Source organism: Triturus cristatus, chromosome 3_1 (genome assembly GCF_964204655.1).
Source record: "Triturus cristatus chromosome 3_1, aTriCri1.1, whole genome shotgun sequence".
NCBI classification, from domain to species: domain Eukaryota; kingdom Metazoa; phylum Chordata; class Amphibia; order Caudata; family Salamandridae; genus Triturus; species Triturus cristatus.
Window position 1 is genome coordinate 582,502,337 of NC_140583.1, and position 26,329 is coordinate 582,528,665.

Consider the following 26,329-nt stretch of genomic DNA (forward strand, 5'->3'; position numbering starts at 1 on the left):
AGAAGACACGGGACCCGGCTGGCAGAAAGGTAAGTTTAAATTTTTTTTTATTATTAAATTAACCCCCCCTCCCCTCCCTGCCTGACCCCCAACCCCCCACACACACGAGCCATTTTGGCCATGACTGGTTATATGTCCGAGCTGTAGGTGAGGGCCTATAATGAGGGAATGAACCTTTAACAACCAGAGGCAGAAGGCCTATAAGTCTATTTTAACATTCCACCCACATTGATAGAATGTTATAAATTAAAAAAGGAAAAACATGAACACAAACATTGGAATTTTGGAGCTCCGGGCTTATACCAGCCAATATAAGCCCAAAGCTACTCCATTGTCTTTAATGGAGCTCTGACATTCTAAAGTTCTAATAAAGATGAATAATCGATAAAATACTTTTGATTGTGTGACTGTTGTACATTTTTAGGTAAATAATTGTATGCTTGTGTTTTGGGACTGGTAGTCAGTGGACAACAGTGTGGAGGAACGCCACGGAGCTACCATACCACGGGGAGTACTCTAACCACCGATTCGAGGAATGGCAGATTTAGCCATACAATACTCCTTATGATTGAACTGTTGAAACTTTGATACTCTGACGAGCAGCAGTGAAAGTATAATTCTTCATATTGATCAAGATGGTAGTGATCATTGATTTGCCCTGATGAAGACTTGTTGTATGTAAACAGACGAAACACGTGTTGGCAAGGAGCTGTATTGATGATGAGGAGTGATATGTATAACAGATAACAATCACGGAAAAAACCTGGATGTCAAAATAAGACATTGGACTTTCTTACATATTACTTTACTCATTCTTGATTTTGAGTGCTTTGAGTAATTTTGACTTAATACATGGACATTGAATATTACTTGCGTTTGACTGTACCAGTATAGAGTGTGCTCCGTTTCCCTAGCCATCATTATCAAAGTACACAACAGTGTGGAGGAAGTTGGCATTGCTTGCTTAGATTTGCACTGTCTTTATTTTTTGTTTTTGGGGTAGACATTTAGGAAGTAGTAGTGTTGTAATTGGTGTAAGACTTTGATGGGAATAAGCCCTGAATGAATGGTCAAGAATGTATGCATAGTGTGAGAGCCCATGACTAAAGGCCCGAAGTGATTTGTGAATGTAAGGAGCGTGTGTACAGCCATTTTCTCCTAACAAGAAACGTGATGTGCTTTGGAAAAACAGTTTCAAAGTGATGTCTTCAGAAATGTTAACGTGTCATAAAAATAATGCATTTTAAGTAAGTGATACATAGGGGCTGCTTAATGTGATTTGGGATGTGCATTTGGGCATTCTTTTGCCAAGGTTTAATCAAATATTTGCCTTCGGCTAGAATGAGCGATTTGTAACCATTTTTTTCTCCCTCAGAGCCGACTGCAGTAGCTTGGAAGCAGGAGCGCGGCTTTGGTGAAGCTGCCAACAGACTTTCTGCAAACATGGAGTATGGGAAGATGAGCGTTTGGGAAACCATGAAAGACAAAACCAAGCCTTTGCTCAAAAGTTTCAACATAAAGAAGAACAGGAAAAGCACAGTGAATGCCTTTAAGAGGCACAAGCTGGGCCATCGCATGAGCGTCTCTGTGCCCGATATGACCGATTTTGATAGTTATACACAAGAGGAAGATACATTTTTAGAGGTTTCCGACTTCCAGCCCTCATTGTCAAGTAGTGTCGCCTCCTGTATGATGTCCAGCAATCGAAGTGCAGCTTGTATGAAGCAGCTGAGGGCAGATGGCACGTGGACATGCGAGGAATCTATGCATATGGAAATTACCACTACAGAACGAGTGGTCTCCTACAGCTCTGGAGTGGAGGGCCAGGGAGAGTGCAGCGAGGAAAGCATCCTCGACCTTCTTCACAGACAACACATGAATGGAGAAAACGCTGACGAAAAGGATGAGGTGAGCCAACCTTCGTAATATATGAAATGCAAAAAAAAAAAAAATACGTATTATTCATTTACTCCATAAGACAGAACAATTGCTAATTTAAAATGACATATACTTTAATGTTATGGCGAGATAGGCGATTCACTTTTCACACTCCTGTCTGCCAGTTGGATATTTGAAGGTAAAGGCATGTTTTACATATGAGTAGCTTCGAAACTCGGTTTCATATAAAAAGAATGCCCATAGTTTATGGCCTACTCTATACACTCAAAATGTGTGGGTTACTGCCTCGTTTTGGAAAATGTTAATTATTGTAATAATAAAGAAACTGATGGGGGAGGGAGGGAGGATTAAGAATATTGAGCAGTTAAGTGCTGGTGTATGGATACTTGGTTTTGCTACTTTAGTCACTATAGATTATACCATTTGGTGAACTACTGCTTTATTGTTAAAACTGGACGCACACACATCTAAAGGTTACTGAGTAAATACGTGCATTTTGGTGACGTAATGGCCGTGTTACCTCCGTGTACATGTGTGTGCTTGCCTATGCATGCCAGTTTGTCTCCTCATATATTCGTGCATGTCTGTAAGCCAGTGAGCGGTACTACCCCTGTGTGTGCCTACTACTTATTTTTGTCTACTTTGCGGAAACTGGCTATCAGGAAAGTTAATCTGGAACTGAGGAAAAAGTTTGCTATATTGAAGCACTTTGGAAACTGGGCATATATTTACGTTATTGCAACAACACAAAATTACTCAGCAATTCTTGAAAGAAACTTGATTCATGTTTTACTTTTACATTGAGGTTTTATCAGCTTTTTGGGTTGTGAATTCGGGCCAATGTTATTTATGGTGCCATTGTAGAAAGTGACCGAAAATTAGCCTTATTTAGTTATTGTTGAAAGTGAGTATAACATTGCTTTAATGTGCCAGTGTTTAAACTGGGCAAAGGATACCTCACTGCAGCTTTGTGGAATCTGTATAAATATGTGCTTTACTGCAGTGTTATGCATTGTTATGTAAAGTGTTTATTCTCTGCAGGATGTTGTGGAAACTTACAATGTGTATGCGTTAGTGCTTCATTGTGAAAATGGTCATTATTGCCACCATGCAACTCAGACAGATATGTGCATTACTGCGTTGTTGTGTAAAATGGGGCAATCTTTTCACTACTGGTTGTTGTCCGAACTGCTCACGTGTGGCCATTCATCCTTCACTGTAAACATGCACACATTAGCGTCATTACTCTGAGTTCTACCTTCCAGGCCTCTTCCCAAAACACCACAATCAGCATTCATCTCCTACTGCGAACCCTTTTCAGTGGGGTTTTATTTCCTATAGATTTTTACAGGGTTTTTATAAGGTGATGGTAAAGAGTAGGGGTCACGAGGAGATGGAGAGGGGCCAAATGCGGTCTTATAAAACAAATACTTGCAAAAAAGCCTTCTTCTCAGTTGTATCTGTATGGTTACTGATCTCAGGCAGTCGAAATTCCCCAGGAAGTAAGGACTGGCACGAGGAAATAATGTGCAATACGGCCACAGTTTGCAAAACTGACAAAAGTGCATTACTCGGAAATTAAGGAGACCATGAAGTGATCTGCCTATGTAGGGATTCTCTGTTTGGCAATTGGTGTTGCTGCGTGTTATAAATGGATATTATTTGGAACTGAACACGTAAGATATTATGTTCTACTAATACATCCGCCACAGAGAAATGCCTATAAACTAAAGGTTATCTATCGATCCCCAGTTGCCCACATAGTGTATGGACTTTTGTTCCATTGTCCTGGGTATGTTCTTGAGCATTTACTCCCATCAGGGATGTCATTTGCGTGGCTCCTGCATGGCATGCCCCCTTGGGATTGTGCGTCCCTTGGGTAATGGGTGATGATTTAGGGTGTCACCCGAGGACTGCCTGCTTCATCATTGATGGGTTTCTTGAGAATTTCTGGTGGTCACTAGCACGAATTGTGCTACCTGCTTGCAGTGATGATTATAATATTTACAAATATGAACACCTTTCAAACCACAGGCCACCTTAAGAATCTGCTTTGCACCTTTTGCTGCCGTGAATGGCATGTGGTCTAAAATAGTTCTAAATACCATGCCATGAAACTAAAAAGTAATAATGAATTAGGGAGGCAGTTATCACACCCATTTTTGTTTCTACCAAATGTTCCTTCAAATGCATCACCAAAACATTGCCCAAAAACAGCCATTCCCATAATATCGTATTTATAATATATTCAGTTTTTACTAGTGTTACTACCTCAGTAAACTTAAGATAATATTTTTTCCGGGGGGAATTATAAACGCTCGTGTGTAAAACTGATGTTGCGTTGTATTCAGCCTGATAAATATTATTGACAGTTTAAAATACACCATTAACTGTTAATTATCACCAGCAAATATTGGGGAGGACCCATACACACCCAGAGTAACTAATTCTTGACCGTTAGCCCGTTGTACTTTTTATAATGTATCATTTGTCATATTTCTACCTAAAAAAATAACCCTTAAGGTAATAACCAAATAAATTGTTGCAGAAAGTTGCAAATCACAAGTGTTCGCCATAATTGTTGCTGCCTGGGCTGAATTTGTATCCTAATCTGATGACAGAAGAAAGTTCTTACTCATTTTTAGGTCTCGCCTCACCCAGCGCATGCGCTGGTCTGGCGAGACTTATTGAGAGGGCTCCAAAAAGTGCTACCAGGCCAGCCTAGAGCTACAGTGCATGTGCACGGGCGCGCGCACGATTACTTTCACGGCCACATGGCCGCTTTGATGTTTGATCGCGATCACTTTCGCGGCCGCACGGCCGCTTGGCATAGCCAATAGGTCTCGCTTTTGGGACCTTATAAGTATTTAGTAATGCAACTGTTGCATGGCTAAACACTTATAAGGTCCCAAAGGCGAGACCTATTGGCTATGCCAATGCTTGTTTTGTCTTCCTCCGATTCACTGTGCCTAATAGAGGCCTGGCACTTTGAGGGGATACTCCTCATTGCCACATACTGTCAGTCATTATTTTGCAAGCATTGGGGACAACACTGCTGAGCTAGATTATGGGTGGTTAGTTTCTATTCTGAAACCTCACGAAAGCGAAACAGAGCTTTATTTGGTATAATGAGACATAAACAAGGATGATGCCTGGACTTTCATTAATGACTGGGGTCTTTCATGCATCTCCTCATAGGGAAATTATATTATCCCAGGGAGATATTCATAATTAAGGCATTATGTGTTTTCATGTTAGAAAGAGTATGCTGCTCTTTTATATCCGTCCATTTGTCCTCTAAACTACTGCTCCATTTCCTAGAAAACCTGTGACATCACCAAGGCAAGTAAATACTTGCAGCCAATAATAAGTAGAGGCTTGGAAATGGTTCAAAAATATCCTCACTGCTCCATTTATGGATACATTCTTTCTCCTTTGTCAGTACGACATCTCTTCTGTCGAAACGGGAAGGTTACTTTTGCCAATCATCCCTCAGTTTCTGAGCTAATAGTTTAATTTACGGAAATGTTAGCTTAGTGATAATCTTTATCTTCCACTGAAAATACTGCAATGATGTGCTCTGCTTGGTCACATTAAATAATTAAGTCCCATTTGTATTGTTACGGCATATTGGAAATGTTTTTAAACACCCTTTTGTAAGTGTTGCCTACTAGACTGTGCTTACACGGTCTTTTGCGAGATTTATTGTTAACTTACAGTGTGTTAAGAGCCTTCCCATTGCTTCTCATTGGTTGGCTTCATTGTCAATCTCATTTTCTTGCTTCCTATTTATTAGTGTGTGTGGTCTTGCTTCCTATTTATTAGTGTGTGTGGGCTCTTTATTCTTGTGTTTGCCCCTCTTCTGGAGCATAGATGCATTACTGTGTCCTTACACTACCTGCTTTTTCAGGCACTATTTTTTTGTTTAAGGATGTGCATGTGTTTTCCAGCTGTCTTTGTCTCCCTTGTGCGTTTTTCCTACCATTTCCATGCTGTTCTCGCACCCTTGTGGTTCTTTCCGGTCCCATCCTTGATGCACTCGCCTTCTTGTGCTTCCCCACCCATAGGCTTCTTGCCTGTGTATTTCTACATCTGCCCAGCTCAAAATCTTAATTCTCTTTTGCTTGTTTGCTTTTCTCCACACCCTCCATGCTCCACATTACTCCACAACTCACTCATGTGCTACCTCAAAGCCCTTTTTGTTGCTTCCACTACTTATGCCCTCTGTGTTGCTTCCATACCTCTGTATTGCTTCATCCTCCACCTGCCATCTGTTGTGCTTCTGCACCCGCCATGCACTTAGCCACTGTGTTGCTACAGCACCCCCCACCTGTGTTTCTTCCCCATCGTTATGCAATTTTATTTTATTTTTATTTGCAAGTCCCAAGTAAGATCAGCAAATAAATAGAAAAAAGCAGCTGCATCATTATATAGGTGCACCCATGCACCGTGCTCACGCCTACATAATGGCGCAATATGCTTTTTTATTTTTTATCTAGACTTGCTGCACAGTGCATGGTACCAGGGAATTACTTTTCTTTAATCCCCTAAGTCCTTGTTGTTTCCATATTACTCCAATTAAGAAACATGTCTCTCAACTATGTTCACTTGACCCATTTTCCGGATGAATATTCCAGAACACGGACTGGCATAGGCTTTTTACCCCCCTGCCATTAAAACCGTGTCATGGAGCCAGTTGGACTGCAACCAACATGCAAACCAATGTGCAATATCTAGGTGAGATGCGTTTCAGGGAGCAATCAGTTCTGTGAGATATCACAGGGATGATTAGAGGAACCCAAACCCTTTTTCATAATAGAACGGCACACTCGAGAACACTAGGAAACAATTGCTATATTTAAAAAAATTATTTTAAAATTAAAATCCTATCAAAGTGCACATAATATGAATAGAAACTATAACAAAACATGCAGAATATTAGCTGCAATGTGTACTGCAGGAAGCTTTATGTAAATATTTAAAATCCCACCCTCTCTTCTTTCACTAACTAAAGTAATCTTAGCACCACAAAGCTAGCCTTATTCTTGTTTCAAAGATGGATCACATCTGCTTACCCGTTTTGATGAAAGAGGCTAATGTTCAATGTAAGCATCGTTTGCAGTTACCGTCTACGTTGGCGAGCAGGCTCATAAACCCATCCTGCGAAGTCTAATTGTGCCTTCTGTTAACCTTCAGCAAAAGTAGGTGATACCATTCAGCATGGCCTGTCTCACTCTTCTCTCATAAAGTTCCTCTCTAAGCCATCATATTCTGTTCTTAGTTTATATAATATTATCTGATAATGGATTAAACTTTTAGAATAAATAATTAGCAGAAAAAGTGCCCTTTAACAAACCATAATCAAGAAATTAGATTTTGAAGTTTAACATCAAAGTTTATTGAGCAAGTTTTAATATAACACAATATATAAAAGAGACAAATATTAGATATAATTCAGAACATTTTCTAGTAAATAATAATTTATATGAAAAAAATAAAGGAAAGAAAAGAAAGGGGGAAGTGAGGGGAGAAGAAGAGAGAAAAAAGGGGGGGAATGGGAATAAGGGACAGGAGAAAATACATGCTGTTGTAATCTGAACTCTATAATAGCCTTTAAGAGAGAATAACATATGAAACAATTTTGGTATGCATAAAAAACATTGTTAAAAAAATATCACTATCAAGTTACAATAAGAACAAATATCTAAGGGAATATTAATGAAAAATTGTTTGACTAAGCAAAGACAACAAGTAAGTCATGGAGGTTTTTGAACTTCGTCAGAGGTTTGAACTAATGGAGCACTATGTGAGGCAATGTAAGTTAAATAAGTGGATATAGGGAGCCATAAAAGGTCTCTTTTTATGGACACTGAAATAGGGGTAACAAAGTTAGTATCAAGTCTATGATGAAAACAGACTGCATTCCACCAGGCTCTAAAAGTAACTTTGTCAGCTTGTTTCCAGTTAGAGGTGGTTTAGTGAAGAACTACTGCCAGTAACAAATCTATGATTTTAGAACTAGAAGGAGATTGGGGCCAGCAGGGGGATAGAGAGCCTAGAAAAACACTGGAAGGGGAGAAGGGAATTTTTGTTTTAAATATTTTATTAATTTGAGACCAAACAAATTGCCAAAAACAATTCACAGGGGGACAATCAAAAAGCATGTGATGTAAATCTGCATTGGTGCAAGAGCAAGACCAACAAATAGGGGTAGAATTTGTAGTGAAGGAGGCTAATTTCGCGGGAGTAAATAAAAGACGCTGATAAACAAAATAGAGGGTTTGAGATGTATTAGCAGCCCTGGAAGTTTTATGAATTTTGAGCCACAACTTATCCCAAAAAGAAGTTGTCCAACATTCCAGGAGATCACCTTCCCAAGCCAATTCAACCTTCGTTTTGCACTTTTCAGGGGATAGAGATAAACATTTATATAACGATGAAGCAGAGGAGGAGCTCGTTAATAAGGGAAAAAGCGCGGAGCTGCTGGATGATGAAGAGGGCAATAATGATAAGGATCGAAGGTATTGACAAAGTGAAGGATACAAAAGATCATATTGAGATCTATAGGAAGGGGGTAGGCCAAATTGTGTTTGAAGATCCGAAAAGGATAAGGGGACATTATGTAATAATAATTGTGAAATCCAAAGTAATCCCTTATTTCTCCAAGATTTCCAATAGAAAGTACGATTTTTAATGCGGAGTAAAGAACTGTGCCAAATGGGCTGTTGATCTAATGAGGAAAGAGAGGGATAGGAGGAAGGCAGAAGTGGAGTAAGAATTTTGCGAGTGTGAGAGATAACCAGGCTCTGAAAGGAAGAAATATTATTGGTGAAGGCAAGAGATTCTTCAAAATTAAAAGGTGTTATAAAATAATTATCTATAGTCAACCAAATAGGAGAAGGCATATTCTGATCAGGAGAAAGCCAACGGGAAGATTGTTTTAATGAAAAGGGAAGATGGTATTTTTTTAAATCAGGAAACTTTTGACCACCAGAGCTTTTATCCGCCTTGAAAGAGGATAGGGCTATACGTGGAGATTTGTTTTTTCCAAAGAAAGTTTGTTAGAAGAGAATCTATTTTTTTTTAATAAAAACCAGGAATACGCACTGGAATCATAGAGATAATATATAGAATTATGGGAGAAAGCATCATTTTAATGGAATCTAGTCATCCCCACCAAGACACAAAAAGTGGATGCCAACGATCAATAGAATCGGATAAAGTCTTAATTATGTGATCAAAATTTAATTTTAGGGTTTCCGGAGTGCTTGAAGAGAACCACAGGCCTAAGTATTTTATCTTTGAAGTTTGCCAAGAAAAACCCATAGAATTGAAATCATGTTTAAGGCAAAGGACATTTAGGGGGAGAACTTCACACTTGTCTGAATTAAGGCAATAGCCAGATAATTGGGAAAAAACATCAACCTGTGCCATAAAAGATGGAATGGAAGAAGAATGATTAGAACAATATAAAAGGATGTAATCCGCGTAAACAGACATTCTAACATGGGAGGTAGCAAGCTGAAAACCAGTGATCTGAGTATCCTGCTTAATCTTGGTTAAGAAAGGTTCTAAAGCAATGATAAATAAAAGTGGAGATAGAGGGCATCCTTGGTGTACACCTCTAAGAAGGGGGAAATAGTCTGAGACTTTACCATTAACAAAAATAGAGGCTGTAGGAACTGAAAACAGTAACGAGATAAGGGATATGAATTTAGGAGGAAATCCTATCCATTTGAGAGCTTGAAACATAAAGTCCCATCCAATCGTATTGAATGCTTTCTCTGCATCCAACGCTATGACTGCAATAGGATAATTAAGAGGAGAGGCTTTACTAAGGATATTAAAAAAGACTCGAATTATCAGAGGATAGACGACCTTTTAGAAAACCCAAATGTTCAGGTCCAATAAGATTAGGTAAAATAGGATCAATTCGGAGAGCAAGAATTGTTGCAAATATCTTATAATCAAGATTGACTAATGAAATTGGATACTTTTTGCAAAGGGATGGATCTTTGTTATCTTTAGGGATTAAACAGATCATGGCTTCCTGAAAAGCACCAGAAGAAGCGCCAACAGTAATAAAAGAATTGAAAAGAATTAAAAGGCGTGGGAGGAGTATATTAGCAAAATGTGCATAGAATTCTACAGTAAAACCATCCGGGCCTGGAGCTTTCCTCCTTTTTAGTACAGAAACTGCATGAGTAAGTTCAGAAAGAGTGATATCCATATTTAAGGAGGCGACGGATGATCAATAGAGTGAAAATAGGAAACAAGGTCAATTGAGGACGGATAACATCCAGGAGTGTACAAAGTTTTATAAAAAAGAAACAAACTCATTTAGGATGTCATTGTCTTTAACTAAGGAGACACCAGCATTATTCCGTATAGATTCTATCCTAGTACGATCACGTCTTATTTTTAAATAATTTGCCATTAACTTCCCCATTTTATTTTGACCTCTATAGTAACGTGCACTGCTCTTCAAAAGTTATGAAGAGGCTGCTTCTGTAGAAGATTTATTGAATTTAAATTTAGCTTCAATAAGTTTTTAAGGAAGATTCAGAGTTTGAATGATAGTAAGTATACTCAAGTTGTTTAATCTCAGCAAGAATTTGGGACGTTTTAGCTTCAAAGGATTTCTTCTAACGAGAAACAAAATTCATAATAAAGCCTCTGGCAGCCGCCTTAAAGGAGTCCCAAATCATAACCGAAGAAGAGTTTAGAGTAGAGTTGATTGAAAAGAATTCGGAAGCAAATGAGGTGAATTGGGATGTAAAAGCAGGGTCAGCTAATAAAGTATTATTATTCTACGTACATGTGGAGTGAAGGGTAACAAGTCAAAATCTACAAAAACTGGGGCATGGTCTGAAATTAAAATAGATCCAATTTCGGAATGGGAAACCTGTTGAGATAGAGATTTACTAAAAAAGAGATAATCTATTCGGGATTGTGAATGATGTGAAGGGGAATAAAAGCTATATTCTCGAGTGTCAGGGTTACAAAGCCTCCAAACATCAACTAGGGACTTACGTCGTATGGTGGAAGTAAATTGGGAATGCATCTTAGTGTTGGAAAACTTAACAGAAGAATGTCTATCCAGTATAGGGTCAAAAACCTGATTACAATCGCCTCCAAGAATAATATAATCATCGCTCATCAAGAGAAGCTTCTCAGATGTTAGAGTCCAAAAGGCATTATCAACAATAACTGGTGCATAAATATTAAAAAGAACTAAAGGTATCTGATTTAAGATAAGTTTGACTATTACCCATCGACCTTCCGAGTCACATTCCTGATGGGAGACAGATACCTGATATTTTTTTGACATAAAATAGAAACTCCATTTTTCTTGCCTAAGGCTTGAGAAGAGAAAACATTACCAACCCAACCTCACTTTAATTTAGGTGCTTCAGCATCAGATAAGTGTGACTCTTGAATTAGCGCTATGTCAGCATTTAATTTAGATAAATGGGATAATACCCATTGTCTTTTTATGGGATTATTTATTCCCTTAACGTTCCATGTAACGACTCGAAATAGAATCAATCAAAAATTAACTTGAACAAATATTGTGCAATCAATGACAGAGATTAAGCTTATTACTGAGAAAATGGTATAAAGTAGAAACAAAAAGTAACAGTTAAAAGTAACTTGAACAATTGTTAAGCAAGCAATAGAAAAACTAAAAGTAGTAATAAAAGAAGAATAGAGAGCAGAGTGATAGGGAATGAAACATGAGCTCCAGATTAGACATAGAAAAGAAATAGAAATAAAGCTTCCATCAAAAAGAGAAGGGAAAAAGAGCAGAAGAAAAAGGAAAGGAAAAGAGAGAACAAAGGACAGAAATGAAGAAAACACAAAAACATACGATAAAGCACACAACACATGATAAGGCATGAGAATGTCTAAAAGACATACCACAAACGGACAATGAAGGTGGGGATGGAGGAACCACATAAGGGAAAGCAGCACACCGGACGGAATACTCCAAGAGGACGCAGCAAAGAGAGACCAACCTCCAGGCATAAACGAGAAGATGATACACCAAAAGGATCACAGAACCGCACCTGACAAAAAAGAAAAAAGAAGACATTAGGAGGGCATCTCGGGGTAAAACAAACTACACCAGAAAAAAGGATAAAAAAAAGTAACAGCCAACGGAAATTAAATGGAACAATCAAGAACCAATAAAACAATTCTAATTGAGGAGTGTCAATGGAATCGTCTCGGCAGGCGTTGATGAATTGTTGAAGTGCAAGATCTTCATAATTTGTCGTCTTATTATTGTAAGTCACTTTGAAGAGACAAGGATGGAACAATCCATAACGTGCATTCAGCGAACGAAGAGCAGGTCTCATGTCCAAAAACCGTTTGCGACGATCTGCGGTAGCTTTAGCGTAGTCTTGGGCAAAGAAGAGATTGGCGCCACTCCAGGTAAGTGTCCCCTTCTGTTTAGCAGTTTGAATAACTTTAATCAGATCTGTATATTCTAGAAAGTATAGAATAACACCTCTAGGTTTCGTTGAGGAGGATGCAGAATTGGCAGAACGAGAGGGTGGACCCAATCGGTGTGCTGGTTGAATATTCAGTGGAGGATAAGTTGGAAGACTAAGAAGTGTTGGCAGGAAGGATTGAAAGAAGGATATAGGATTAGGACCTTCAAGACCTTCCGCAAGGCCATAAATACGTAGGTTGTTGCGTCTGTTGCGGTTTTCCAAATTTTAAACCTGTTGTTTAAGTGATTGTATTTCTCTATGCATTCCTGGAACTTGGTCAGAGATTGCCTGCACTGAGGACATCTTCCTCTCAAGATCTGCCACTTGTTGCTCAGTATGGGACCAATTATCCTCAAGGCTCTGAAGACGAACATTTGTTTCGGCCATATACGGTTTAAGGGAGCGTATTTCTTCAAGAAGAAGCTCCATGGAAATGGAAGATGATGCGTCGGTGGGGGAAGGAGGATTTGCCTTCACTCGTTTCCCTGATACAGAAGGTAGTTTAGAGTTAGGTTTGGCGTTTGATCGAGAAGTGATCGGAGTGGAGCCCTTGAGACCTATAGAGTCAGTAGAAGTGTCATCCATATTATCCTGTAGCATACTGAAAGGATTGTTGTCCACTAACGGGGAGGCAGGCAGTAATAATAAGTTGAGCGGAATTACGATTAGAACGGGCCATTGTCCTCGCAAAATGAGTGGAGAAAAGTAATGGGAGGTATACACGAGACCCTGAAAGGCGTGCCAGAAATTATTGGAAAGACTTGGGAAAGTGGCAAAAATTCAATTAATAAAGATTAAGTGAGTCTTTCATCCATATGAGCACATATAAAGTCTTGAATCTTGAAAAAACGAGGAGTCACATTGTTTTATTCAAATGAGCACAGTGGAAGACGACAGAGTAGTACAACTAAAATGGTGGCCAGGAAAAGAGCATTCACTGCTGAGGAGAGAGGAAAAAATTGTCCACAGACGCCAAAAATAGACCAAATGCCATATAGATTAGTTGGCAGTATGAAACAGGGAAGATTTGCTGCATATAGCCCAAAAAAACACTAATAGAGGCATTTTAGGGCGAGATATCTTAGTAAAATAGATGCGGAACGCACGGGGAGCTGCAAATGCTGAAAATTCTTAAAATGGCGGCCGCGACTCTGAGACGAGCCGCGGCCGGTACATAGTGCCAGAGAAAACACCCTGTAGGCTCACCCCGCGTCAATATCAGGGCATGCAGGAGGAGTTCCGGAGACAGAATATACGGCTCCGCGATCAGGAAACCAGCGATGAGCGCCCGGAGGAGTCTCGGCTCCTCTATGTGGTCCCGTAGCTTCCGAGAACGGCAGCCATTCCCTCTGGCGCCTAAACCACGCCCCCACAAGAAATTAGATTTTCAACTTTCACAGAACTCTTGTTCATAACTCAAAACAATTACTTGTAGATAATAATAACATGCAAATTAAATGCTGTGAATATATTCAAGCAGACTTGATTATCACGTCGCAATGAAAAGCAACATTAAATGATGTACATTTTACATTTGACACGTATCTAAATAATAAACATATGCAGCTCAGAGAAGAGGATACCTATAAAGGGAATAACATGGTGAATATAAAACACTAAAACCCATTTCCTTTGACCAGAAGTAACATTAGAAAACCTGAAGTTAAAATGGGTCTGGAATTCTCTATTTCTCATGTGAAAGGCACCTGATCTTCATGAGCACAACTGCAGGTACATTTAAAAAGTGTATGGCAATGTTGTTTCATCTGCACACTTCAGGCTGTGAAGAATGATAATGATTTCAATATAAAATGATGGTTCTTAATCACTTCATCTGAAGTACATGTTAAGGAGTGACATAGGTGGTGCCTGGATGTGATTCACTTTAGAATGTTTCTATGAATCTGGAGAAAGTTGGCAAGTAAGAATTCTTCTCTCAAATTCCTCTGTTCCAGAATTTTTTATTGGGCGTACAAATGCTACATTATTCAGTTCCAATGATAATAACATGGCCAAGGCACTTGCCTTTACTCCGGTGATGGCAAATCCTTGGCTACTCTGTGGATGGAGGACATTTGGTGGTTTTAGGAGAAATTAAAATTATTGACAAAGCACTGCTGTAATGCACTGCTCTGTAGCATACTTTTCACTGTGGAGCCTGACATTCACAGACGATGACAGGTTTAGCGATTTGCGTGTTTATACACAAATAATCAAAATGGGTCTGCGTGTCCCAATCTTGACCACATTCAGCATAGAGAGCACAGATTTGATTCCTTTCTGCTTGTAGATCTAGTAATCAAGACATTCTTGTCTGGAATATGGAGGCCATTTGTGAAAGTGACCAGTATTGAATCTTGAAGATCTGAACTACTGATATTGAAGCCGTGTGCTGAACACCGACCTTTATTGAAAAATTCTAAAGGATCTCATTAAAGATTTTATACAAAAAGCCTTTATTGTGCACTACACATCATGTCAGTGGGTCAATAAAGTGGTTAATTTGTGAAAAAGTAAGTGTTGGTCCCCAAAAATATCTTTTAAATGTTTGAGGCTTCAGGAGCAGTTGTCGGCTATGGAGCGAGCAGGGGGATGTGGATGAGGGATGCCTGGTTGAACACTGGAGATCCGAGTGGAGAAAGAGCACCCAATCACTGCTGACACCTCCCTGGCCTTCGGCTATACAGTGAGGCGGGTCAGAAAGAAGATGCACACTGGCTGAGAGAGAGCCAACGTCATATTTTCTCTGTGGTTCATAGAAGGAAAGCACCCAATACAGTTAAATAGTGAAGGGTCACATTATTGTCTGCCCTTCGATTTCTGTGCCCCTTTGTGGCTTCTGCTGTTTCTAGCTGCACATTGGGACAGAGCTGGTGAGAGCAAAGAGTCCTGGTCCCTAGAAATAAGGGCTGATAGTGGCCTCCTGCACAAATTAAGTGCTGGTTCAAATATTTACAGTTATTAGCAGTTACCATTATTGAGAGTACTTTAGAGGTTTGTAGGAACAAGCAATCTCCTTCAAGACCATCTGTTCAGGTTCAATACTACTATGTGAATGTAATTGCTTTGCCTTTCATAAGAGAATAGCTCTATTCCGTTGTTCAGGATAAGACGAAAGCCAAACAACCATAATACCTCTCTTGCTTCTGCTACACCATAGGACATTAGATCCTGCTGTGAAGGTTAACAAAGGTGGGAAGGAAATCTTAAGTCTGCTCTAGGGTTCATAAATATTACAAACTCAAGTGGCCACAATATTATTTAACCTAACCTATGGAAGACAACCACATAAGCCCAGCCTTGAAAGTACTAGTGTAGCTTCTGGATGGACGCTGTCTATACTACACATACCGGGATAAAGGGTGATGCTATTTGCCAGGCTAATTGAATAGGTATTTACATGGTGAGACCTATTGGCTTCGGCAAAGCTTGTTTCAATTTTATTCTTAACAACTTTTATTTAGTAAGAACACTTTATTTTTGTTTACCTTATTCTGATTAATTGACTCATGGTAAACATTCTGCTGACAAAAGTCAATGTCCGAAATAGTCAGAAAGTGTTCATTTGTTTTAAATTATTTTCTTGTTTTGATACTCATCCCACCAATATTATACACTTGAGAACCATATATCCCTATTTTTCAGGAACGTTATGCCAACCAGAACACTTGTCTAGAAAAAAGTATCCATTCATTCTTGGGGTTGCCCTAGGGTGTCCCCACCGGGATTTAAGTGATGGTATTTCAATGCCAATTTAAAACTTCATTAACTGCCTTTGGACCACCAAAACAGCAGAAAACAGCTGCCCATCCTTCTTCCTGTGATGGCTCTTCAAAATGCAGAACAATCTAGAATGGAATCAAATTTGTATTCCTCCAGAGTAGATTATATTCTTATCGTAATACCTTTCCAATATTTTAATATATTTTTTTAGAAGAGCTAATCTATCAAACGTGGAACTTAGTTTGTGCCAGTGATTCCTGTTGGGCACCACTGGCATTTATTTATACAGACGGGTATATTGCCTACTAAGTGCTAACAGTACCGCAGAGCTCAATCATGTTAGTTCAGTCAATGCTGAACTTAGTGTACTCTGACCGCTGCAGCAAGGCTGTGTGTGGGCGTCGTTCACCACTGGCACATCATGTTATGAGTTGCCAGTCTACACTACAATCTAAACTGGAAGGATCTGGTGTTGGTCCAAATCTCCAAGTCTCTATAGTGATCTCAAAACCAGAAGAGAGCATATTACCACGTTCATACTACCATACAACAAGGTGAGGGGTGGGTCACCTTCGGATAATGATGGTTTTTGCTGACTGCCCATACACTTGAGAGTCCCAACGCAAGTGGTAGTGAGCATGGCAGATCTGTGTGGAGGGAAAGGCCAGGTCAGAGGTGAGAGTGCTGCTGTTTCTTTCTGAAGGCCGGTGACTCATGCTGATGGGTCAGACTGGTGACTGTTGGAGTCCAATGATTGTTCTGTTTCCCTGAATGCATCTGTTGATGGGGGATGCTGCCTGGGGAGGAAGAGCAATGGTTTGATTGTGATGATGGTGCAGCCGGATGCTGTGGGCCATTTAGTATCACAATGGGTCTTTGGTCCTTGGTATACGTTATGCTGGCTGGAGGGCTCAGTGATTCACAGAAATTGACAGAATCTTGGGTTATGTTCTCCAGTCATCCCTTGGAGGCAGCCATACTGCATTACAGACATCTTTCAAAACTACAACGCAGCTCACTTTGGGCACAACACTGTTGGATAGGGATGGCATTGACCACGTTGGAAGGCAAAATGTATTCACTTCAACTGCCTTAAGTCACTTTCTGGATAGTGTTTATTAGTGACAATATAGAGCTAGTCTTGTTTGAAGAGTCACACCTGCATCATTTAAGATGTGGAATGCCACTTTCCTGGACATCTGCCTAGATCACCTTAATACCATTAGCATTTGTCTTGGGTGTGCCTGGGAAGGCTCCATGGTGACAAGTGTTACTCCTAGCAAAGGGGCAGAACATAGGTCTGGATTCTGACATCCTATGGCTCTGGATTGTTAAAGTTTGTTCCTTCCATTAATTAAATCTGCCCATTGCCATCTGAAGTGGCTCAAAGATGAATTTGTTGCGCAGATGTAACCATGACCTATACAAAATGATGTGTTGCAAAACGAACGTCCTTATGTATTGTAAGTGTAAAATAAAACATTTGTGACCGCACATAGAAGCCTGACATGTATTTAATGCAAAATAGCTTTCAAACATTCAAAAATGAAGCAAGACAATTGCCGTTTCACTGTGCCAGGACTTTGCCCTTGGAGCATGTAATGCTAAAATCCATACATTTTCCGGTTTCGGTTACACAGCTTTTCTCAATACAAGTGGATGGCAGCAAGCACTCATGAAAGGAGTGCAACTTGCAGATAGTCACCAGTGTGCAGGTGCCAGAGGCTTGGGGGAAGGAATGTGAGAAGCCCTTGCAAAAGAGATCCAGTTAACACCAGTGCTTCAAATGGAAATATAGAAATGCAGGCACTCATTTGCTCCTCAGAAGTGCTGGCACTCTCCCAATAAATGTCTTGCAGCAATGCTAACAAATGCAGGTACTCTACCGTTCAAATGCAAGAAGTGCAGGAACTCAGTATCGAACAGTGCCTGCCCGATTCTAGCACCGGCTAACACGAACAGGAGCTGATTCTGCTGTTTTCTAAATTCCTTGCTTCGTTGTGCCAACGTCAGAATGCGCCTGTGGTTTACTAGCAAGGTTCAGCAGAATTCACTTTCTCATTACTATTCTTATATAATGAGGCCTGACATCTATTGAGCCTGGTTTGCGTTATATAGTACTTCAAAGAAATCACTTCCAAATAAACATTAAAAATGGGAGGCTAGTTAAGCTCTGGGATTATTCAAAGCTGTCAACACTGCTCCAGCAATCCCCGCTTCTTAACCGGGCTCCTTACAAATGTACACGGACCTTGTTAAATATGCCAACAACAGAGTTACAACAATCATACAGAATAGTAACACCTCAAACACTAATGTAGTGAAATGAAATCTCAAAATAACCACAATATAAATCTGATACATCACCTGCCCTCCACCTGAAGCATATGGCATTGACTCACAAAAGAGATGCAGATTCAGGTGTGTCGGTTGCAAGAATTCCTTCTCGATTTCATCTCCAGCATTTTGCTCTCATTACATATTGGGGTGTTTCACCCAGAGCGATGATTATCGGGCCAGAAAACCCCAGACCTGATCATTCCAGGCCCAGAGACACCAGGCTTGTCAAAGTTGCTGCATGGGAGGGGCTGTGGACAGCAATATTACCTGGCCCTTCCTTGTCCTTTTGTCCCGATACAAGAAACAAAAAGGTTGACGAAATTAAGAAATGTCATAGGGAGAAATTCTTGCGTAGATCAAGAGGGAGAATATTTTATGGCCCACAAACCTGACTATAATAGCTTAGAAATAGTCTGTGTTGAAACATGGAAAAACCTTGTACTCGGGGTAGTGGCCTTCTGATTGTCTACAAACTGTATATAGCTCTGACTTCCTGAGTTCTGGTAATACGTTGCCATGGCTCCGCAATGTTTTGCTGCTGTTGGTGCAGGACGCGGATTAGGGAAGCACTTGTAGACTCATCATTGGTTTAGTGCTGCTTATCTTTAATTGCTCATGGACGTGATTGAACTGATTTTCCCAGCTTATCTGTAAACTAAATGATTAGTGACCTCTAGGAATACCGAGACCGCAAATCGTCAACATAAATTTTATTTTGGACAACATTCAGAAAACTAGAGAGCATCTAAAAAACCGGAATCTGATACAAGCACAGACCTTTGGCTAATCACTAGAAGAGTGGTTCCCAAACCTTTTAGAACCATGACCCAATTTTTAGAATAAAAATGTTTGCAACCCAACTACCTTTCATGGACATAAGGAGAGGCATTTTTTTAAGGTAACCAAAGCTTTTTATGGATGCACATTGCCCTTCACAGACAGCACATTTTCGATTGAAATGGCTACTAAATTTGCACAGACACATTCTACTGACGGACCTATATGGCACCCAAATGATAATGTGTGATCGAGCTTCTGTTAATATTTGTCATCTGTGCATCACCAAGTAAAATGTTTTGATATGATTTGTTCCTATTAAAATCTCCGTTTCCAGCACGCTTTAAAATAAAATAAAAACCAAAAGCTTCATTTTTGCCTTCCTAAATGCAAACATTTCATTTACAGGAATGTACATTATGGTGTGTGTTGTAAAAACAAGACATCCCAGATCCTTTTCCTTTCACATTACCTGGACTCCAGGAAGATTGTCACCTAATTCACTTTAAAAGCTCCGCGTTTAACGTATATTTACATTGGCCACCTTCCTTTAATAGATAAGAATACTGTTTCTAGATGTGAAAGTAATGGTTATCGGAGCATTGTGGATTTTTTAAATTTTAACACCTGGAAGGATGGACCGATGTTGAACCTACTATTAGATACTCTAAAATGATGATTCAATGGTCGTTTATTCGTATAAGACACTTTCTAAAAGAACTTGATCCCAGAAGAATTCTGGCAAGTTTAGATTTATTTGAAGATTTGATTGAGACTAAACCCCGTTGCTCATTAGCTATTGGGTAGCCATCTCTAGACAATATAAAGGAGCCAATGTATTTCTGAAAGACAGTGAGAAATGGAAGTCTAAGGAAGGCCTTTGGATCTAGGCAGAGACTTGGAATAAGATTAATTTGTTTTACTTTTCCTTATTAAAGAGGGTGAATTTTCGCCGTAAGAAATATTATACGAAAGGGCTGCGCTATAGAAAATCGGCTTTCCTGAATAAGATGAGTCCTCGGAGATCGGCTAGCTGTTTTAGGTGTTTGATGGAGGGCGGTGGTACCTGAACACACATTATTTGGAATTGTTTGAAAATAAAGCCGTTTTGGGCCGATCTACAGGAATACTGCTCACATACATTAGAGATTCATTTTTTAATTGATACACAGACAGCAGTATTGGGCTACTCATCTGACACTGCAGAAGAAGCAACTTTTTTAAAACACTCTCATAGCAAGTGTAGGACGCTGGCACTCTATATAGTATACTAAAAAGAAGTACACTGTGCAGTCGAGTGGGTCCCTAATTGGTTTACAGAGGCTAAAGTAGATACTACTATTGCTCACTTTTGTGGTAGTGTGGCTGAGCAGTTAGGCTTATCTGAGGGTAGTGCTAAGCATTTGTTGTACTCAAAGCGGCAATAAAAGTGACACATACTCAAAGAATAAATCTGAGACCAATTTAGAAAAATAACACTTCTCTTTATATATCTTTCAAAACCAAGACCTTCAGTCAAAGGGAAGTACTGTTTTCAACAGCAATTCGTACAGATAAGTAAAGCTTTTAAATCTGTGCGCCTTTAGGCACAATGCAATCCTATCGAATGAAAAGTCAGTGATGCATAAAGGTAGGTACAGTCGGTTTCAGGGGTTCACCTTCAGGGTTCTGAGTTGTAGTGGGCAAAGGTCCAAAGCACCACCAGCAATTCTTAGGGATCTGCATGGGTTCTACCAGTGGAAGGGTGCTGGTGATGTTGGTAGCTTGTGCGCTACGGATAAGTGGGGGCCACCCCAAAACAGGCAGCACAGGGGGACTTGAGTCCAAGAGCTCCCAAACGGGTGCTTGGGCTGCAAAGAGTCTTGGAGTAAGAGTGCACAGCCTGTTCGTTGGGACTCTGGCTGGGTGGCTCAGGTGCAGGGCAGTTAGGTCGGCGACCTGGGAAAGCAGAAATGCTCCTCGCGGTCAGCGACAAACAGCTGGTCGGGGCAAAATCAAAGCAGCTGGGCCACTCACAAAGTGGGTGTGAGTCATGCTGATCTCTCTCGATGCCTGCTTGGTCCTTGCGCAGTGGAACCCGGAGTGGACTCTGACTTTTGGTGCATGGTGAAGGGCGTACGGTACCACGGGTGTGATGCTGCATGGCTCTGGTTGGTCCTGGTGTCTTTACACTCGATGAAGAGACAGATCTGACCTTCCAGAGCATGAGTACCAGCTCCTGGTCATCTGCAGCATCAGTCGGGTTAGGGGGGCGGCAAGGCAGTGAACCGGACTCTGCTTGTTGGTGCCTGCAGGCTGCAGGGGAGTAGCTCCTCTACTCCAAGGTAGTCTGTAGACAATTTTCAAAGTGCTGGCAGGCTACCCAAGGCTGTAGTTGTCCAGCTCACAGGACGAGTCACTCTGTTGTGATTGTCGAGAGAGGGCTGAGGATGGGCAGGGTTTTTCACAAAATGTCCACAGTTGTGCCGCAGTTCTCGTCAGGCAGTGAGTCTTTGTCATCCTTCTTCTCTTGATCTGTCAAATATGGGTTCTTGGGATCAGGGGTGCCACATAAATGCTCAATTTAAGGTAACCTACCTTTAGGGTGTCGACACCCTCTATATGACCACTTCCTGTCTGAGGTGGGCCTAGCATGCTTATTCTGTCCAAAACAAGATGGAGGAATCTGTAAAGTGGTTTCCACATCAACTGGCCCACACTAGAGGTGGTGCTGGCTGAATGTGGGGACACACAGGGGCGGCTCCTCCGCTGTGGCGTAGCTGCATTGCCCAAAGCTTAAAGTAAGAAAATGAAAAATAAAATCATAATAAATCACTTTTATTATCATTTTGTTTTTCATTGACTCGGCCAAGTTTGTAGAGTCAGCGAGTCTGGGCTGGGGCCAGGTCGCAGTCATCAGAAGGGGGGTGGGGAGTAGTATTTGGCACTGAAAGTGCGCTTGTCTATTTATTTATTTTATTTATTTTGAAGGTTTTATATAGCAGCGAACAAGGACCTTGCGGGTATCAGAGCGCTTTACAAGACATATATAAGAAACAGGACAAAACATAGTGAAGAATATGGCTGAGTCTAATACAGAGTAATAACTAAAACACGCAAGCAAATATATTACAGGGGTGTATATATAGATCACGTAAATTTGGCCATGAGTAGAGATTTCACTTCTTTTTTGAAAGAGGCAGTAGATGGGTTCTGTCTCGTTTCTGGGGGCAAGGCATTCCAGATCCTGGGCGTCATTCATGAGAAAGTCCGGATGTAAGTTTTCTTTTTGGCAAATCTTTGCGGTTTCAGAAGAAGATTCTTGGAGCTCCTGGAGGTTCGGTTACCACAAGATAGTACCAGTTTCTGCGCTAGGTAACTCAGGGTATTGTGATATATGGCCTTGTGCGTCATACATGCAATTTTCAGGTGATTTCTAGCCTCGAAAGGTAGCCAGTTGAGGGCTCTAAGGTCTGGGGAGATGTGACAATATCTTTTAGAGCCGGTGATGAGTCTAGCGGCAGTGTTGATTGAAGTTCTTAGCGGGGCCGTCGTCGATCTGGGAAGGCCGCAGAGAGCGACACTCCCATATTCCACTCTTGGGATAACTAGCGCTTCGACTACCTGTTTAAAGTCATTTGTGGGCAGGAAGGGTTTCAGTCTTCTCAGAGTGTTTATTTGAAAGTTTGCTCCTTTAATAGAGGCGCTAATGTGTTTCTGCATGTTTAGATTTGTGTTCAGCATTACTCCCAGCGATTTTGCTGAGTTGATAATGAGAGGTTGGCCTTTGAGTGCTGTTAGATGATTCATCCTCTCTCGTATGATGAACGATTGGTTGGGGGGAGCGATTACTAGGAATTCAGTTGTGAGGGTGTTTAGCTTCAAATGGTTTTGGGCCAGCCAGATCTGCATTTTATGAAGCGTTGAGTTGAGAGATTTGATGTCCTCAAGTGAGTGGATCTTTATGTAGAGTTGTGTGTCATCTGCGTACATGTGGTAATGGACCTTGGAGGAGCTGAGAAGTTGGGTGAGTGGTTTCATAAAAAGGTTGAAAAGTGTGGGTGAAAGGGAAGATCCCTGCGGAACTCCTAGAGTGACTGGGACGGGTTTAAATAAGGATTGCTTAACCTTGAATCTTTGTGATCTATTTTGGAGGAAAGAGGTGAACCCATTCTGTGTTTCAAGAGATCTGGCAGGTTGTCGTGTTTGATGGTGTCAAAGGCCAAAGGTAGGTCAACCAAGACTAGTAAGCAGGCCTCATTTTGGTCACAAATTCTTAGTGCGTCATCTATTATGTGGGTCATGGCTGATTCAGTGCTATGACCTGCACTGAAGCCTGACTGGTATTGGTTGAGCAGGTTGAATTGGTCTATGTGTTTACCTAGTTGTGTGTGCACACATTTTTCTAAGAGTTTGGCCAGAGTGGGTATGTTTGATATTGGGCGATAGTTGTTCAAGTCTGATGGGTCTGCCGATGGCTTCTTTAAGATAGGGGATACCTGCCCCATTTTAAGGATTTCTGGGATGGTTCCTTGGAGGAGGGAGGTGTTTATGATCTTGGTCCGTAGGGGCAGTACCAGCGGAATGAAGTCTAAGTGGTTTGTGGGAAGAGGGTCACTGAAGTGGTTGGAGGGATTCAGGTTTGTTAGCATTTTTAGTATAGTTTCTGCACTGTAGGTGTATAAGGAGGACCAGGATGCTATGTTTTTGAGGTCGAAACTCACGGCGCATGTGTGTGGAGCTCTTAGTGGGGGCAGTGGAGTGTCTATCTGAGTGTCGGTAAGGGATATAAGGCCGTTGAGCAAGTCCGTCTTTATGTTTTCCGTCTTCATGGTAAAGGAGGAGGCAAATTCCTCGCAGTTGGGTAGTGTGTCAGGGTTATCCTGGTGATGGTGGGGTAGGCCCTTAGTTTGAGCCTTGATTAGTTCGAGTAGCTTTTTGGGACGGTTCTTGGCTTGATCTAATTGATTTCTGAAGAAGACAGATTTTGATCGTCTGATCTTTCTGTAATATGAGTTTCTCGTGGTTCTTAGTAACTTAAGGTGGGCAGAGGATGGCGCAGATCTCCACCGCCATTTAGTTGATCTTAAGGATTGTCTGTCTTCATTTAGTCTGCCATCATACCAGGGTTTTGAGTCTTTTTTGGAGACTCTTTTCAGTTGTAGGTGTGCCTATTTATCTAGACCCATGTTCACGAAGTGGAAGTAGTGGTTAGTCAGACTTTGTACATCTATTAAGCCATCCGGGGGAAGCAGGATGTTCAGATTGGAGGTTGAGAGTAAGTCGGGACCGAGATTATTTAAATTCCTTTTCCAGATTGTCGTTCTCATGGGTTGTGTGGAGAGTTTCACAGCAACGTTGATGTGGAATATAATGATGTGGTGGTCAGACCAGTCACATGGTAGGATCGATTCTAGATGAGTGGAATCAGCTTTAGCAATTACTAGATCGAGGGTTGCGCCTTTATCATGTGTGGAGCTTGTGGCAGTTTGGCCTGCTAAACCGACATGCGCACTTGTATATTTCAGAGGCTATTCCTTGGAGATAACGGCAGGTCTCAGGAGCACAGGCTCCTAGTCACTGCTGGAGCGTGAAACCGTCCCACTCCACAAAATCCCAGTGCTTCTCTCATGCTGGAAGTAATAGCATGAAAGAAGTGCTGGGAATGCGTGGGGAGCTGGGAGCATGTGCTCATCGGAGCAACTGTAGTTCTGGGAGCAGAGCATCAGCGCGGCACGGGAGCATAAGGTAAGTGTATGTTTATTTTTTATTTATTTTCCCCGCGTTGCCCCCGCACTGCCCCACTATTTAGAATGGGCAGCAGCTGTCACTTCCTAATCTGACTAATTTTTCCATCTGTCTTGCCGCCAAAAGTTGGAACAGGGCGGGGGTCGCATAACCAAGGAAGCAGGCCCTTTGAAGCTTCCTGCCCTGGAATGCACATCCTGCGTGGAGGTGTGAACACCTCTGCCCAGAGGAGGCTTTTTCCTGGTTCTGGGGGCAACGGCTCTCGCCTCAGGAGATCAGAAACCGGTCTATGGTGACTGGCTGGTCGAGATCAGTGAGCCAACACAGTAGTAGTCAGTAGGTTTTCAGGTGGTACCTCTAAGGTGCCCACTGGGTGCATTACTTGATGAGGGGCCTCTTAGGGTGGCATAATTAGCGCTGCAGCTTTTAGGAGCCCTCTACAGTTCCAAGGTCCTAGATATCAGAGGTACCAATTATTCGGGTCAGGAATCCTAAAGGGGTGGCCATTATGGATCAATTGTACAGCTTAGGGATATACCACTGGTACTGGGGACCTGGTTATCAGGAACTTAGCACACATTCAGTCAAAGTTGCATCAGATAGAAGGCAAAAAGTGGTGGGATACTGCAACAGAGTCAGGTTTCCTACAACAAGGTTCATAATTCTACAAAATGGGTGGTTGAAAGTTACTCCTCCTTTCAATATTGGTGGTCCTAAATGCAAATAATTGAAGTACTAGAATGCTGCTTCTTATTAAGGTCCCTGCACAGAGAAAAAGCACCAACATCATATGTTTTTCTCTGTGGAAATGGCTGGATTTCAACCACTATAGAATGGAGCACCCTTCTTTCCACATCTCTTGTGTTTTAGAGGGAAAGTTGGCCTGTTTCTGTGTCCACTCCAGTGATTTAGCAGATAGCGCTTGATGAGTTTCTTATGGCCATAGTCAGCCAGCAGAGGGCTTGAGTGTGGGAAGATGTGGTCACATATGCATTTATGTAGGAGTTTTCTGGGAAATTCATTCTGATTTCTCTGGATTCTTTTCTGTAAATAGAGGGTCCTAGAGGTTGGCATTGGCATAGTCTAGATGTTTCAGGAGCAGAATAGTGGGCACAAACTGTGGGATGAGTGATGTTGGTATTGATCACCTGGTATAGCAGACAGTGTTGATCACTGTATTTACTTGTAGGACAATTAACAATTGTAAGTCATTGATAAGTCCCAGATGTAGGAAAGTAGGATCTGCTTTTATGATAACCAAACTTTTTGGCTGGTGATAAGCTGTTATTGACTAGTCTGAACAAGATCCTGCATATCGGGACCCCAGTCTCTCTGCTTTCTCCCTTAAATTGTTAAGTTCAGTA

At 41.1% G+C, this 26,329-nt stretch overlaps 1 protein-coding gene across 3 annotated transcripts in view; it reads left to right on the plus strand.

Annotated features, from left to right (window-relative positions):
• MCTP2 (multiple C2 and transmembrane domain containing 2) overlaps window positions 1–26,329 on the plus strand; it is a 765,697-nt gene that overhangs the window by 187,007 nt on the left and 552,361 nt on the right. For all 3 annotated transcript variants that reach the window (XM_085644499.1, XM_085644501.1, XM_085644500.1), the window contains exon 2: window positions 1,376–1,908. In XM_085644499.1, the coding sequence (XP_085500625.1) occupies window positions 1,444–1,908 (465 nt within the window). In that variant the 5' untranslated portion in view covers window positions 1,376–1,443. The remainder of the gene's footprint in view (window positions 1–1,375; window positions 1,909–26,329) is intronic.